Source organism: Aptenodytes patagonicus, chromosome 1 (genome assembly GCF_965638725.1).
Source record: "Aptenodytes patagonicus chromosome 1, bAptPat1.pri.cur, whole genome shotgun sequence".
Taxonomy (NCBI): domain Eukaryota; kingdom Metazoa; phylum Chordata; class Aves; order Sphenisciformes; family Spheniscidae; genus Aptenodytes; species Aptenodytes patagonicus.
In genome coordinates, this window is record NC_134949.1 from 78,740,821 (window position 1) to 78,758,583 (window position 17,763).

Below are 17,763 nucleotides of genomic sequence, written 5' to 3' on the forward strand. Positions count from 1 at the left end.
ACTCTGTCCCGTCATCATTTTAGTTTTAACTACGTATCATTTGTTTTTGGAAAAGTTAAATCTAGAAAATAATGGAAAAGACATGTGGCATGGGAGAAATTCACAAACCAAATAGAACTTTTAACTAAGTATTTGATTTCTAACAAGAACAGGAGCTTGATTCAGTTACTTAAATACAGGTCTCCAGTGCCAGCTAAGATTTCCCTAGGCTGTTCTGTCTGGTCTCCAGCTTTCGTTGGAGGAGACGCAGGTCTCTTGTAGGTCCGGTGCACACATGGATGATCTGGGGCAAGTCAAATGGCATTAGATGCATATAGTTAGGCACCTAAAAAGGTCCCTAAGTGTTTTGTAAATGTTTGATATCAGTTTGCAAGGGTGCATTACATGCATTACAATGTGTGTAGTTCCACTAGTCATCATTACCAGGAAAAAAGGTGAGTTCGTACCTGATGTCAACAAACAGAAAGTAAGTCTTATTATTGGACCTAATAAATGCAGGTGAAGGGGTAGCCTTCACGGTGTAGCACTGCACTTCCAATAGTGATGTTTATCCACGGTATTTTTATTTACTGTATCCAGCAGAAGAGCACCCATCTAATCCTTCTCTGATAAGTGGCCAGCTTCAGATGCTTCAAAGGAAGATACATATGTGCTGTATTGAAAAAGCTGTGCAATAAACTCTCTAGTAAGAAAAATGTCTTTCCATTCTTCTCCTTTAGGGGTTGCTTATGTCCTGAACATTTGTGTTTGGGTTTTTTCTCCCCACCTTGTCCAGTGTTCTCCCTATCCAGCTGAAGGATAACTTTCACTGAACCTACAGATTTCTTATCAGAATTAGATGGCTTAATGTATGTACTACTTCAGTTGCAGCCGTAGAGAAAATGTAACTGATCTGAACTCAGTTTGACAGTTCTCACTTTTTAGCCATCCTGACGTACTCCTCCTTAGTTGGAATATCTGCACTTTGATTATATCAGCTGCTCCAAGGAAACAAAATTTTCTTCTTTGGTACCTGCAAAGCCTCGGAGTGCAACACAAAATTTTGTTTATCATGCGTTATCAACAGGATCACCTTTTTTTTTTTTTTCCCCAAAATGCAGGTATAATGCCTTTTATGGCTAAAGATATATTAACTTATTTTTCTTTTTAAAAGTTACATTATTACAACTACTTACATATTAGTAGTTTTTGAAGCCTCCAGTACAGATGGTGGTTTCAAGTTTGGGACATTTTAATGGAAGATATTTATTGCTAGAACTAGCTTTGCAAATAACAGGATAGTAAAAATGCCATTTTTCGTATGTTATTACTACAACTTAGCTTTGGTGAATTACACCCGTGTTAAGCTACCACAAGTGAACAGCAGCCCTGCAAGGTTATACCTTACTTGTATATACATCCAGTGCATGTTGTAAGAATTAAAACTAGTTCTTTATGTTTCATAAGCAATCGAATACTTCCATGCTTCTGAAATTATTCAGTGCTCCGAGAGAGACACTGCTTTGTGAGAATGCACTAGAGGGCTATAGGACCCTAAGTAGTTTAGCTTGCTCATCACTGCAAAGTGGTTTACTTAACAGCACATGTGAAAGCATCCCCTGATTCCTAGACAGGCCCTTTGCCCATTTTGAAAGGAAAACAACCCCCAAACTTCTTTGGGGATGAAAACCGGGGGAAGGATGACTACAGAATGAAGGAAGAATGAAGATAACATCAGGTCAGAGGAGGAGTGATGTCTGTAATAAAATGTAGTCCTAAGCAAATCCTTAAATAGTAAAATGTGTGTCAGTGATTAAAATAAATGCACAAGTAAGAGCATAACATGATGATTGAATTACAATCTGAATTTGGTAGTCAGTGTGTGGTGGATTAACCCTGGTAGGCAGCTAAGCACCACACAGCTGCTTGCTCACTCCCTCTCCCCAGTGGGATGGGCAAGAGAATCAGAAGGGCAAAGCGAGGAAATCTGTGGGTCGAGATAAAGACCGTTTAATGAATGAATAAGAAAAAAACCCACAACAACAACAAACAACCGACAAGTGATGCTAAAGCAATCACTCACTACCAGCAGACTGATGCCCAGCCAGCCCCCGAGCACTTTTTGGATAAACTCCCACCCCAGCTTTATTGCTGAGCGTGCCGTTATATGGTATGGAATATCACTCTGGCCAGTTCAGGTCAGCTGTGCCTGCTGTGTCCCCAGCCAGGCTCTAGCCCACCCCAGCCTCCTCACTGGGGTGCACAATGAGAAACAGAAGCGGCCTTGACCCTGTGTGAGGGCTGTTCAGCAACAGCTAAAATACTGGTGTGTTACCAACACTGTTTTGGTCACCAACCTAAAAGACAGCACCATACGGGCTGCTGTGAAGAAAATTAACCCCATCCCAGCCAGACCTAGTACACAGTGAAAAAACTGTATCAATTTATTGTAATCTGTGTAATTTTACTTGCTGTCTTTGCTTCTCTGAGAATCAGAGATCCAATAAACAAAGTGCAATTTTTTTTTTTTTAAGTATTTTTCCTGAAAATAACTTTGCTTAAATCCTGAGGATTAGAGCGCCTTGTTTCTACAGAAATACTTCAGATAAAAGTATTGTACCTGAAAGGCTCTTAAGTTGTCTGTTGCAAAGATGTCAGCTGTTTCTGAAGTGGAGTTGCATGTGGAAATTCTCATACTATTTTTGAAAAGTATTGTTGAACCGGTAAGTGATATAGATGCTCATATCTCTGTTCCTACTAATTTCAAGAGGAGAATAGTCTGTCATGCTTCAAATGACTGATTTAAGCTCATCTTAAGATTTATCTACCCTACCTTAAAAAGTAAACAGCCGGTGTACATCAAACTGTTACTTCCCTATCTGTTCACAGTTAGAGATCTGTGTAATGCTGATTAAATTTTTAATTTAGCTACTAATTTTTTAAAGCCCCAAGGCTTTCAGAATGGCTGGTCTTTATAAGCTTTTCATATGGATCCACAGAAATATTCACATGTATGCATTTTACTTAGCACAATGCCAATCATTTGAGATCCTCTGATAATTTTGCTATATGGACATTCATTTCCTACTTCAAAGAAAAAATACTGTAATGCGCAAATCATCTGTCAATTTTTGCTTGTTAATATAAGCCCTGCTGTCATCCCTGATTTTATAAATGTGTTTCAATCCATTAAATGAATATAAGTATCAACATTACTGCAAAGCAAATCTAAGAGTTAGTGGTCAGAAAGGGTATTATTCTGGCATGACTGCATGCTGCTCCTCCCTTTATTATGCATTACTTGTGCGGCTAGTACAACTAGTAAGTGTTCACAAATCCTAAAATTGCATGCCATTGTGATCTTGATAGCATTGAAATAAAGCCAGTCTGAAGTTTCAGTATTCTCAATCCAATTTCATCCTTTTTTTAAATGGAGCCATGTCCTACCTACTCTGAACTGGAGCCTCTCTTTTCAGTGTTATTTGTCCCTGCCCTGAGAGCATTTTGCCCATGTTAGGCAACTGCATCTCCTTCCTAACCACACAGCTAAAGCTGCCAAACTTCATCCTCATTCTGAGCCACAGCCTTGGTATCTGACCACACCTCTGCTCCACTGCCACTGTCACTGCTTCTCTCCTTTTCTGACACAACGAAGACCGAGCTCTGAGAACAGCTGCTCCTGTTACTCGTGCCCTTACTTTCATTCTGCCTGTGGAGCCAGTGAAAGTTACGCTTCCAATTGTTAAGTGCAGTTTTCAACCATGCATACAGATTTTAGAAATTTAGTACTAAGATTGTGAATCTTCGTATATCAAAGACTTGGAAGTAAAGCATGATCTTACAGACAGAAGTCTGTAAATCTAGGGAACTCAAAAGGAATCTTGCCATTAGATTTTCATTTCAGCTTAGTTGAAAAATGATGTTCATATCATTCCAGTGAGAGTAGCATCCTTTTTTTCCCCTGTCACTCTCACTGCATAAAGCCAGTAGTTTTCCTTTATGGAAGCTGACCTGTCTTGGACAAAAAAAAAATTTACATTCACGCTGGCTGCAAAATAATAAATAATAAATTTAATCCTGTAAAATGTGTTAGCAATGACCTAAACCCACTCCTACAGATGTCAGTAGTAAAATTCCCCAAGGAGCAAAGTTAGGCTGGCATGAAAGGCTTGTGATGATTTCAAATTAAGCCTGTACTCTAAATGCTAATAATGGATGTCAGCTAGTAAAATACTAGCAGCCAAGGAGCAACAAGAAGATAAGGTACACATTTACAAAGCCAATACTTTGTGACATTAATAGATAAATTATGTAAGAAGTAAAAGCTATATGTAATTAGTTTCAAATAAAAACATCATACTTCAGAGGCAGTACTTTCTTCTAAGAGAAAAAAAATATTAGAACACTGGCTTTATGTCTGGGTTTGAGGGAATAAGTGTGTATGTATTCCAGTGGCTGACTACTTCTATTTGCACACATGGTGTAATCACAGCATCCCATTCAACTGAAACATAGGTATTTATATCATCTTGAGGAAAATGGTTGGAGAAGTGGGATCTCAGGAGGTTTCTAGTAGAAGTCCCCTATAAAGAGTGGTAAAGATATGAAAACTTAATGAAAATCAACAGAAGAGACTGGAGCAGCTGGAAAAGTTTTGTGATGTTTGATCACTGGGATACATTCACTGAAGTCTTCTTGAATAATTGGCTTCATTCATGCACCAGGGAAATAGCTCTCTGAAATGACTTTAACCTGGAAAACAACAAGGAAGCTGCTACAACCCCTGTGCCTGATTCTAGTGCATAGGAGGAGGGGAGTTACATAACTAGGGATGCAGCGCCATACATAGGGATATCAGTGGAAGGACTCTACAGGAAAACAGTGTTTTAAGATGAGGCAGAGAAGTAGTCTAGTCGATATTATAACACTGTTAGCAAAAGGACTGTGTCAGTTATAGCTAAATAATGAACTATCATTAGCAAGAATCAACTTGAACGCTTGCAAACAAGCAATGAGAGTGTGGGCAACAAAACGCACACTTGAACTAATTGATCTATTTAGAGGATCTAACAGTGAGTATTATAGGCATTACGCAAACAGAGTAGTAACAACTCTTACTGGAGCACAAGGATACTTTAAGGTATGTAATGCCTGGTAAAGTTTTAAGTATGGTGGTTAGGGATGTGATGTAGTACAATGGAATAAGGAGCAGTGATGGAAAAAAAAAATCTTTTTGGATTACAAAAGTGCTTCAAGAATGGAGGATAAAAGAGGTTGTACTGAGAGTTAAACACTCGTAGGATCAAATCTATTTGGACTAAGAACCTTTTTAATTTTTTTTTTTTTAAATATTCATTCATAATTACAGAAAACCTTAATGTCATAAATAACTCCTGAAGAACAAATGCAACTAACAATCATAGCATTCAACTAATTCTCAATCTAACAACTGACAGATTTCTGCACAAATCCTTTCTGTGTGCTGGTAGCAAACATCTAGGGCAGATCTACCAAGCATCAGGACAAAAATCTCTGGAACCACTCCCTGGTCCAATAAATTCTTTAGATTCAGGAAAATAACATAGTATTTGCATACCACGATGTCATGCAATTTTCTTTCAAATACATATAAGACAAGTTACATTGTATCTAACATATTCATCTCAAGAATAGCTGAAGTTCCAAGTTCAATCCTTCACATGCTTACGTACTCTTGTGTGCACATATAAAAACACACAATTGGAACCCAACTTGCTCTGCTTCCAATAGATGGTTATTTAGCAAAATGGTTGGATTGTATGGTGGTGTAGAGCTTGCTTTTTTCTTTTAGATGAGCTGAAAAACCAGCATATCAAAACAGTAGCTTTGTTTCTTTTAAATTTTCAGCCTGCTTTACCATGTCGCTGTTCCACCACCTTTTCCTTCTTAAACTGAATTTTCAATTGCATTTCGAATTCCAGCTTCCAGTTCTTAAATACAAAGAGGCTTTATTTATTTATTACTCAATTAACAATCCATTTGATCTTGTTTGTTTTGCAGGAAACCAGTAGTAAACTGCAACTAATTTTTCCCTGTGGCATACATCAGTGAAAGCTAAATTCAGAGTACAAAAGTTACCTGCTGACAAGAGTAATGAAAGCAGAACCATCAGCACATTCAAGGACTGTTGACCACAACTTGTCATCGTTGGCTTTCATTGGTCCATTAGAGAATTACCTGTTTGACAAGACGCAACATCATGGTTAAGTGTCTGTTTCATCTCTTTCATTGTTCAAACTTTTACTTTCCCACAAAGCTTTGGTAAAATGAGATGGCTTCACACAATAAGAAAAAAGAAATCATACTTTTTTCTGGACTTAGAAGTGAAATAAATTCTTTCTATGATTTCATTAAAATTCCTTTCTCATTTCACCATGAATGTAGACAGCTATTTACATACTTTTCATTAACCCAGAGTAGAGACGAATCATATAAAGTCTTTATTGGATAGTCACACCTCCCCTGTAATCCACATTCAGCAAAACTGTGCTTGTTTTACTGTCACAAGAATGGGCTGTTGTATTATGCCTATAAGGACTAGAAGGATACAAACAATATAAAAATAAATTGGCTGCTTTGAAAGTCAATCTGTTTTACCCCATTAGAGGGTGCAGTCGTTCAGAAAGTGGGTCGAGCAACTGAGATGGTTGGAAACATTTCAAAAAACGTCTTTTCATTAGAATCAGAGCATTTCCTGGGATGATTACTGCTTGTTTTCCTAGAAATGAGGGTGAGATGTGATGCAGTCTGACTGGCAGTCATCATAAAAAGGCTATCCTAGTTTTTTGCAGAACAGCCCCACAACTGGATGAGTCCAAATGCATCTTATATCCACATTGATTCAATGTCACCAGCTGCACCTTCTACAGCTCTAGCAGAGGCTCTGTCCCAACGCAAGTGTTGTCATCAACATCAGTAGGAACATCTGGTACCCTATCTTGTCACTGCTAATGCAGACTAACACTGGACATGTAAGGTCTTCAGCATCCTGAACTCACGTTGAGAGTAGAGAATAATAGAAGTAATTTATTGGTTTGTACACCACCACTGGGAGCTTGGGCTATAAATCAGAAAGCCTAGGTGGTGCTACTGAAAGCTGGTGGGGTGAGTCTAATTCTTGGGTTGTTAAAAAAATTGTTCTAAGGTGCTTATAAAGGGGCAACTTGGAAAAAAGAAAAGAAAATGGCAATTTATGTCAAAAATTACACTGTTTCTGACAGCTCAAGAGCAACATGATGCCAAATGTTTATGAAATCAGTGCTGTATCATACAAATACTAGGTAGTTTACTAATAGTTGTCTACTACAATCTACTGAATCAAATTAAAATCCCAAGACAATTGCACCTACATGTAACAAAAGGGGAGGGGGTGAAAATCAACATTATCATGAATAACTAAATTCTGAGTAACATGTGTGGGCACAGGAGGGGAGACACAGTGCTATCTACAAAGTGTTTAGAGACAAAAGATTCTCACTAACAAAAAATGTTGTGTGTGGCACAAGCAGATTCTCTAAGAAGTCATCTTAGTATATGAAAAACAACAGATTACAAACCTAAAAATCAGTGTAGCTTTTGTACAAGAAATCATGATACTTTATACTGTTATCTGCAAGCATGATTAACATCCAAACCACTGTATTTGTAGTTTTAAAATAAGTCAGTTCTTCCAAGGGAAAAACAATTAGAAACCATAACACCATGAGGGAAAAAAAAAGTGCAGAAAACTATGAATGCTAATTAAGACTATTTCTCTAAGCATCAATCCTGTTTGAAAAAGCCGCCACCTTTTTTTTGGAAGGAATATCATATTAATTAAAACACCAAGCAGACTTAAAGTTAGAATTGCATAAAAAAGAATAATACTGAATATAAGCCTTAAGAAGGTATGAGTTTAATCAAGAAAAACAGATACAAAGAACAAGCTATTGCCAATATTGTTAGGAATAAAAGGAATAAGTTTTCCTGAGTAAACCAAAGCTGCAGGAATTCTGATAGTGATTCGTTACTAGAAGGAAATCTTGGCTTTAGTAACAGTTAATTAAAAAAAGAGATCAATAAGCACTTCTGTTGTGTATCTAGTAAGAGACAGGTGTTTGGTATAGCTGAGACTATTAAATATTTCCATATCAAGAATAATTTAGGATGACATTAATGAGTTGATACTTGGGTTCATAATTTGATATTTGCAATTCTGTGTAATTTTTATCCAGTTATTTTAGAAGAACTGGCTGGGGGACATATATATCCTTTTTTCAGTTTGTTGGGAAACTATGGCAGCTTTCAGAGGACCTGAAGAAACGTAAGGACATTTTTAGAAATAAATGAGATAATCCAGGTAATTACAAGCTTGTGAGCGTGGTGTGGATCTAGAGAAAGTTAATGGAATGGTTAATATAGAATCCAATTAATCAATAATTAAGGAGAGTAATATAATTAATGCATATCACTGTGGGCTTATGGTAAAGTAAATTTAATTTCTCTCTGTTGTTGTTGATGAAGGTAGCTTAAAGGTAGTAATAATATAGTAGATTTCTGTAAAATATCTCACTTAGTAGCATGCAATTTGACTAGGCAGTGAGAATAATGAAAAAAAAGACCCCAAAAAACCCAACCATATCGGTTATGGAAGACTAACTCAGACTGGAAATAAGATGCATGTTTTTTGAAAAGTACAGTCTTGCTAGTAATTGAGTACATACAGCCTTACTGGTAATTTTTTAGTCAGTACTGTATGTAGAAATCTAGAAGCTTTTCAGGGAGCGGAAGATTTATTCAATCATGTCCAATAGAACTGGCAACAATGAAATTGGCATTTTAATCCAAGTCTTGTGATGCTTGTATTTTTTGTTATGCGCCAGCTGGGAAGATCAGAGCGAGGAGACTAGAACACTAGAGCCACACATCAAAGGCCAAGAAAGTGACAGAATCCATGTGTATGTATACATATATACATCTTTGTGATGATAGGGAAATGCTCCGATTTTATAACTACTGATCATTAAACCAAATATGACCATTTTTAGGACAGAGATACAACTAACTATTCACTACTTGACCATTTTAAAATTTTTTTTTACATGCTGTTGTCTGACTAAAGCAGTCATATTTAGTGCAGTATCATGAGAATGTCTCTGAGCTATTAGAGCTCAATCAGCCAGATGGAAGAGATGGGCAGGAGAACAGGTGACACGCTAGAAGAAAGTGCCTAGATCATACAAAGTATTTCCTAATGCTAGGCCACAGAATAGAGATGACAGAAACATGGTAATTAGCAGTGATCTAGCTGAATAATTTATTATTATTATTATTAGTCAAGACTGATAGGGCATTTTAAAATTAGAGAATTACATTTGAAGGAAAAAGGAAAGGTAGTTTTGGTTGTGGTTTCTTTTTTAAATAAAATTTGAGGGCCTGGAGGCTAAGAGATTAGGTTTTCTTCCTAGTTCTGTAAATCAGTGATCAGAAGGGTGGTCTAATGCACCAATTTTAATTTTTAATGCACCACTTTAAGCATATTTGTGGTCACTGTGGTGGGAAGGAGAATGCCCATCCTTTTCCATATCCTTTGAGACTCCTAGCTTCAAATCACCTCCTCCCTTCTGCTAGCAATCACAAGTATCTCTGCAGCTACACCATAAAGTAGACTAAAGAAGTGGTTGAGGAATCACAGTTTTTCACTCTGTGCTTCAACGTGTCTACTATGAAATAGAAGAAATGGTCCTTACTCATGTTTTTTAAGTGCTTTGCTATCTCTTTTCACAGACTAAGGATTATGTTAGGAATATTGCTTTCCCTTGCAGAAGATCCAGCAATGAATGAGTCAGAGAGCAACATTCAAAGGAAAGGTGCTGTAATGTTATGATTAATATGAGACACAGCAGGTGCATGGCTTTTTGTTTCTGCCGACAAAGAGCCTGCAATTCCACTGTAACTTCTAATCTCACCACTACTACAGAAACTGAACTCATTTGCCTTTAACGTCCCTCCTCACCATGGACTTTCGGTGCAGAGACCAGATATATGTATCAGATCATTATGCCAGATTTTACTTTTTACTTACACACCGTGACATTTTAGCTCTTACTCTGCTGCTACGTACATTGCTTTGGTTATCCTTACAGTTTTATCTAGCTGTCTTGAAGGGAATCAGTGAATCATTGAAAAGAACAGCTGCCAAGAGAAATAACCATTTCATGTGGCAAGATTTTTATGTAGAAATAATTTTCCCCTCACTTTGAAGGAAAAGAAAAGCTATATTTAGAAGAGATGTTTGAAAAACATTGCACATTTTGCTTTTGGTTATTAGAAAGAACAAAAGGAGCTAGCAAGAGAATTTATTAAATACATCAGCACTGCCTCACAAGTTAGCTCTCTGTATAGAATAACAGAAAATAAGGTGATTCAAGAGATCATCTACTCCATCTTTCTGTCACAGGATTAAGTACATCTAAACCGTTCTTAGCAGAAGTTCACAGAACCTCCACCACCAGAGGGGTTTTCCAGCCTTCTCAGGCAATTCCCTTCCAGTGTTTCTCTAACCTCATGGCTAGAAAGGTTTTCCTATGTCTAACTGGACAGCAGCTCCTTTGCTTTTATTCAAGCCCATCCTATCCCCAGTGGAGCTGGAGAACTATTTACCTACAGATACATTGGTTACACCTCTCTTTGCATCAGTCTTTAATTAATACATACAAAAAGTGCTATCATATCTTCACTTAGCCTTTTCTTAGGCTAACAACTTCCACTTCTCACGATCTTTCCTTAAAAAACATATTTGCTATACCTCCTATACCTCCTCTTAAATCTGTCTCTACACTTTACAGCAAGGTTGTGCGTGTAACTTTACTGTCATTTTGGTTTCAGTTATTTATATTTTCTTAGTGCCTAGAAGGTCCTAATAAATACCCCAATAGCTGCCAACTCTTCCAAGATAAATAAAATTACAGCATTTCAAAAGTGCAGAGAGCCACAGAGCTTCTGCTAATTCTCATAGTTAATCAAAAGATACATAGGTATATCACTGTTATACCAAGGTAGGTACATCTATATACAGACATAACTATATAGGTGAAAACATACCACCACATGTGACATAATTGAGGATGACTCCCTCTTTTCACACTCACGTCCAGCAGGCCTTCCAATCTCAGTGAGTACCAGTGACCTGGCCCTGGGAAATCATGCCATAGCAGCAGCTGCAGCGACGGGCTTCCCTCCACTTCTTCCTCCATTCTCTTGGGACATGGTCATCTTTCACAGTTATGATTAAACGATACCTAGAAAAGTTCTAGTTTCCATAATCTCTTATTCCCCAGTCTCCTTCTGGAAAACACCCTCACTAACCTCAAACACATACTAGCTTTGCTGCACTTCCCGCATTGTTGGGACAAGGAGGATCACCAGCAGGGAAACGGCCTCCTCTCAACCTATTTGCTCATCAGAAGACAACACTGGTTGCATTGTGGCAGCAGAAAGGGGATAAATAATGCGGCCGAGACAATCACAGTGGTTGAGAAAGCTGTTTAAAATTACATGGAAAGGAGAAGGCTGTGATCCAAACCTAACTCCTAGTCCAGCTCTGTTCACTTCTCACACTAAAATAGGCTTAAAAATGCATCTAGTATGAGTTCATGAACGCTATTACAATGAAATTACAGTCTTATTACAAAGGCAGCAATGTAACTGGCATGAAAGAAAAACTGATTATTACGAAAACATGTGGTTTTACACTGCAATAACCTCACGAAAACGTTTATGAAAAACAGATACTAGTTTTCAGTTGACAGTTGTCTTACTTGAAACAGTTGATAAAACCTATGAAAAGGAACTGCTGGTAGAAAACCTTTTGGATTATAGTGCAGCATTAACATTACCTGGTGTCTCTTCCCTAAAAACATCTTACTACACATACGCTTGAAATTAAGCATGTATGAGTCTCTACACAACTGCAGATAAAGCATTGCAGTTAGGGTTTTAGTATTGCTAAAGATGAGCAAATTTATATTACACTAACTTGGTCATGAAATTCTTCCCCCTTATTTTATAAATTTTAAAATCGAAAATATGAACTACTTTGTTTTATTTCACCCCCCCGTATTTATTATTTCCCCCAGCTATCCTCCAAACAGTTATGAAGAGACAACATGCATGAGCCATAAAAAATAAAGCTATTAAGTACAGCTTGAAGACCATCTTGTGAACTTCAAGCAGTCTATAGCTGTTATTAATAGGACAAGGCCAAGAAACCTGTACATGCTACAACTGTCAATGCTGCTCATTCATCTCCTGCCTTTTTTACCCTTTTCACCAACACATTTAGTTAGCTGTTGCGACCTGTCCTACACCTACATCCTGAGAGACACATTATACGCATGCAAGTTGGAAATGGATTTTAGCAGTTCCTACCCTAACTACACAGTACATTGTGCAGTACAATCTGATACAGAAGTTAAAGGATTCCTTTATTACGAGACAATTATTTGGAGAGAATCAGTGGTACATTCAGACCTTTTATTCACAACATTTACTGATGAGAAACTTCCCTAAGATAGCACAAAATCTTTTTTGACAGAGAAATTCCTCACTGTCTCCATAGTAAAACTAAAGATATTACTATAATGTAGCTGTAGTGCAAATAAACTTTAGCTAATCAATTTCTTGGTGCAATTCATTACATATTTGCATTTGGTAGGATAAATACCTGATTTCCTGGATTTACTGCTGCTGAAGGCCAGAAAACTTTAGATTGTTGTCTTTCCTACAACTGGCCCTTCACTGTATAAATTAGATCTCATTTTGGGGAAAAATACCTAAATTACTTTGGGGAGACGGTCAGCTATGTAAAAATAACAGCTGCAGTTGTGATGATTTACTGACACTGATAACTAACTTCAGCTACAAGTTAGTGGCAACTTTCTCACTTCTCATAAGCAAAATTCCTTCTGCAGCCAAGAGCTGCAACCTTTTCTAATGCTCTGAACACCACTTAGTTTTGTTAAGAGACTGAAATATTCATATATTCTCATTTGCATGTACTGTATCAGCATGAGTGTAGGCAGCTGACAAAGATTTGTTGTAGTCATCCAGAATCCTTATTTTTAATGAACTAAACTCAGTTCAGATGTCTACCTGGATTATTGAGTTAAACAAGGCAGCTGAGCGATTTTGTGCAGCCGACTTCTAAGATTAGCCAGCTGTGTGAGCTGAAACAAGTGCTTCATTAATGAATTAATAAATAAATCTAGTAAGATGAAACTATCAAGTCTGGTCTATTCATGGAACAAAGTAATCTGAAACAACTGAATTTTGACTCTGAAATGATGAATGCTCTTGGTCTTCCATTAGGCAGGAATGATAAGGAAACATACACAGTTTTGTAATAATTTTCTAAGAGAGCTTGAGAGCAGGACAGGATTCATTTTAAAGTGATTAAAAATCTCTATTGTTAATCAAGTTATCATTTCAGCTTTTAAGAAATGCAAAGCTCTTCTCTAGGGAAACTTAAGCTTGTGTTTTTGAGCTACTTTCAGTACAGAACCAGTGCAAAAGTACTTTAATTTAAAATATTACAATTTCCAAGTCTTAAATTAATAATGTAAATTCTACTAGTTTATTGGAAACAGTTTGTCCATGTAATTTTAAAAATGTTATTGAGAAATAAAAGAAGTTATGAAGGTAAGATTAGAGGTTTTAACAGGCATGTTTCAAACTTCTCCCCAATCTAATAGACAGACAAATATCGCTCATCTCTGTATTACAGCATAGCTCTAAAACCTGAGAATATGTCTATCTATAAACATGGCGGCAAACCTGGCTAGTGTTTTTTATTATCCATTTGAGAAAAAAAAGTAATATGTCAACAATTTATCTAGTGAAAAATAAGTGTGAATAAGAGTAAATTTTTGGTTTCACCAATATGTTGTCAGCTGTATACATACAGAAATTAAGAACTGCCTATAGTCTCTATGGGAACATTTTTGATACATTTTCCTTTCAAAACGGCCTATTCTGAAAAATAAACCTTCCTGTGAAAAGTCTGTTGACATCTAAATTTTATTTCATTCTCACGTTCTTGAACATTGTTAATCATTATCTGTATCTAAACAGATTGGTTTCTAACCTTCTGTCACTCTGGGTTTGTAAAACAGTTTCAGAAATTTTTTTGCTCCAAACTGAAAAAATATGAGGAGTAAGTTAAACAAAAGTTAAAGTGGACTCAGAAAAAAGGATTAATTAAACATGTCAGATTCAAAGGAATTCAGAATTCTTATTAATACTTTTTTCCTCTTTCCATCAACTTTAGAAAGGATGTTTCCTTTTACAAACACAAGTTATTACTCCATTCCTTTACAATCTAATTAAACACTCCAAGCCCCTGTATGGGTACCAAGTTGTACTTTAACCCTGGCTAACCACTAGGCATTAATCCTTGCAAAGTTATTACCTTAAGCATGCCCTGTCTTAGAGCACTAGAGCTAGTGCTTTCTAAAAGGCTCTAAAATGGTTTTCTGGCCAGCAAGTATTGAAATGATAACTTGTGTTCCTGCTCAAAAATGTCACTATGCTATTTAACACATTTTAAAACCAGGACACATTGCAATGGGAAAACCAGCTAAATTTTGCTGGCACAGTTAGCTAAGTCAGGAAAGGGTGCAACCCCTGATTAAAATTAACCACAACTGCCAGTTGTGGTTAAACTAGCAAAAATACTTTTTTTTTTTCCCCCCTCATGAGGATCATTTTACTATGCCAACGCAACATGTAGCTTATCTGACATAGATGGATCCACACTACAAGTATTTTGGCAGTATTATTCCAACTTTCCTAAGGAAAACATCTCAACACGCACTGCATGCCAGTTCTAAATGTGAACTGAAAGCACACTAGCTGCCCTAGTTCAGACCTATGTGTAGGCTCGTCTACCCTGTGAAGAAATATAGGTTGCTTCCAGTATTTAAGTTGGTTCATCTAGAACCACCTCAGCTGTCTTTATACTACAGAGTAGTGTTGATATACCCTTAGTGCTGGCAGCAACACAGCTTATGAGAAATAAAATGGCCCAGGTAGTCACCTGGGGTGAACTGGCAAAATTCTGCACTTAATCTACCATGTGTGTGGTGGTGGTTCTGGGATGGGTTGGCTCTTGTATGAATTTGTTCAAAGGGCAAGACTTTTTCACTTTTGAAATGTGAAACTAGCCATCAGTGTTCCCTTAAGAGGCAAATAGCTCTTTGGATTCCAGGAAACATTTTGGTCAAATCTTGCTCACCCTCTCATTAAAGATAACAATGAGAAACACCCATCAGAGTAAACTGAGAAAGAACTGTCCTTCCTCTTTAAAACATCTGTGATGGTATATTCAAATGTTTCATACACTGAAATGTTTCTCAGTAACATCACAAATTAAGGCTGTTCTTAAAGCAGGCTAGAACAGGATAAGGAGCTGTCACTGCACCAGCTAAGGAAAAAGGAAACTGTGTGGGAGCCTTGAACCAACAAGCGTTGAAGAGAAAAATTGTATGGTAGAAGATGGGAGTAACTTCCTTTCAGCGGTTCTTTTGCCTCATTCCTGTTAAACACACCAGCCTCACACTGCAGCAGAAAATGCCGTTTTTCACTGCTACACACTTAAAACCAGCTTTTTAATGTATTCTTTAAGAGCAGTATGTGCCTCTGCTACTGCAACCATCCTAGCTCATAGCCATTCTAATTAAAAACCCCTAAATTTTGGAGCCCCAAGAACACTGAATTGTTAACAAGAACTTCATTTTGAAAGTTACAAGGCAGCAGAACCAAGAAAAATGCTAGTGAATCCTTTGTCCTCTCCTCTTAGGCAGAAATACTTGCAGGACAAAAGAAAGGACAATTTTTAGTAGTCAGAACAGCAGGTGTGGAGGTTGCCAAGCAGAAGGAAAAAGGCATGCAGAGCAACAGAAAAGTGGCTTTCAACAATTTATCTTTTTTTTTTTTTTTAAGCATGCATTTTTGGAACTGAAAAAACAGGTAAAAAAAAAGCTGTGCTGCTGGTGGTGACATCATGACATCACAGGCCTCAAACTTTGTTTCACGTCCTTTGTTTTACAGGATGTAAAAAGTGCTTATATTATGTCTAGCTTGGGGTTTCTGCAGATTTTTTGCTGTGCACAGAAGTAGGTGTGAGAGAAGCTACTTGAAAAGACTCGCATAGAATTCCACAGAAATCCTGGTTCTTGACCTCACATGGATCAATCATTGAACACCCCCTCCCCATTGAACCCAGTGGAGTTGAGCAAAAATACAGGAATGTACCAGAAGTATTAACTGCAGATTGAAACCACAATTCATTTAGAAGTGGCTTCCTTTGTTTAATATTTAATTGTATATGCTTAGTGGGCAGGCATACATCATACACACAGAGTGTACTCCGTAGTGTTCCAAGTACTACAATAGTACCTGTGAAACCTAGTCATGAGCCACTGACATCAACACTGTACTTTGCTCCATGCAGCCACGTACCTAAGAAATGGCTTCCACCCGAGACACTTGCCATTTTTGTGTCTATAATTACAGTAGTACACAGAGAACAATCTGTACGGAAGAGATGCTGGAAAGAGGCTCTGAAATCCTCATGTATAGGCAGGGAGGGAGTGAAGCTCAGCTCATACCTGAAACAGGTTCTGGCATGGTATTCTGGGTCATTCCAGCACAAAGCTGGCACCGATTGCATGTGACCTATATGTACACTTCTCTCTGCATAGTTACTAGAATAGTTTACTTTGTTGAAAAATTCCAAGATTGATAGGGAGAAGTTTTACATTTTTAAACAGTGAAGCTTAAAGGCAAAAATTAAATGCCTCAAGAATATAACTGCACTAAGTGCTATTATGAAGACTGATGAATATACTTGATTTCAATCATGGGGCTAAGTCCCATTGGGTTCAGCCAGGTGCGAAATTATGTCACTACTGAAATAAGGTTTTGCTGTCAACTATGCTCAAAACACAATTTCACCTTTGCCTGGCACATGTGCAAGTCTGGTAGGAAGTCGATGGGCTCACACTATATACTGGGGACTGTAGAAAATCACCCCACATCCCAATCAACAGTAAATGACCCTGAACACAGGCTCATGACTGCAAAGCAACTGACTGAGGAATTACCACCCTAGTGGATGTGTCAGCCCCTGAGCGGACAATTGTGTTCTATGGTGGGAAACAAAGTATTCCTAAAGAAACATTTACCCGTCTTTCTGTAAGCCAGTATTATGTTTCCAGTTTCAGCATCCTTCTAAATCCAACTTACCTCAGCATGCACTAACAGTAAGCACCTTATAACTTGCAGATGGAAAGTACACCGAGTCATGCATAAAATAAGCATGACCCAGCCATATATTTTTATTCAGCTCAATTGGTTTATGCTACATAGGTGTCCTCTACACAGAGAGGGGCATTTATTTGTGCATCTCGTGCAAAGTAACTTTACCATAGTGTTTTGATTAGCTCCTTAGCTAACATTAAGTTTCAGGGTAAAATACCACTTTTACTGAGGTCAGTGGGAGTTTTGCCTTGAAGTCAACAGAATCAGCTTGTGCCATTGGATGCTCACATCCATAGCAACAAACCACTACTTGTCTTCCGGTTGCAATACCCAATAGTTCCATTTGACAGAACTTTCCGAAATTGTTCCTCTGACAGTGACATTCATTTCCTATTTCTTACAGACCAGTATATAGAACATCATCAACAGAACATATCAAGTCCAAAC

At 37.5% G+C, this 17,763-nt stretch overlaps 1 protein-coding gene across 4 annotated transcripts in view; it reads right to left on the reverse strand.

The window, feature by feature from the left end:
• Positions 1-17,763, reverse strand: part of SHISAL1 (shisa like 1) — a 209,286-nt gene that overhangs the window by 41,060 nt on the left and 150,463 nt on the right. For all 4 annotated transcript variants that reach the window (XM_076344051.1, XM_076344060.1, XM_076344041.1 and 1 more), the window contains exon 2: positions 6,097-6,195. In XM_076344051.1, the coding sequence (XP_076200166.1) occupies positions 6,097-6,163 (67 nt within the window). In that variant the 5' untranslated portion in view covers positions 6,164-6,195. The remainder of the gene's footprint in view (positions 1-6,096; positions 6,196-17,763) is intronic.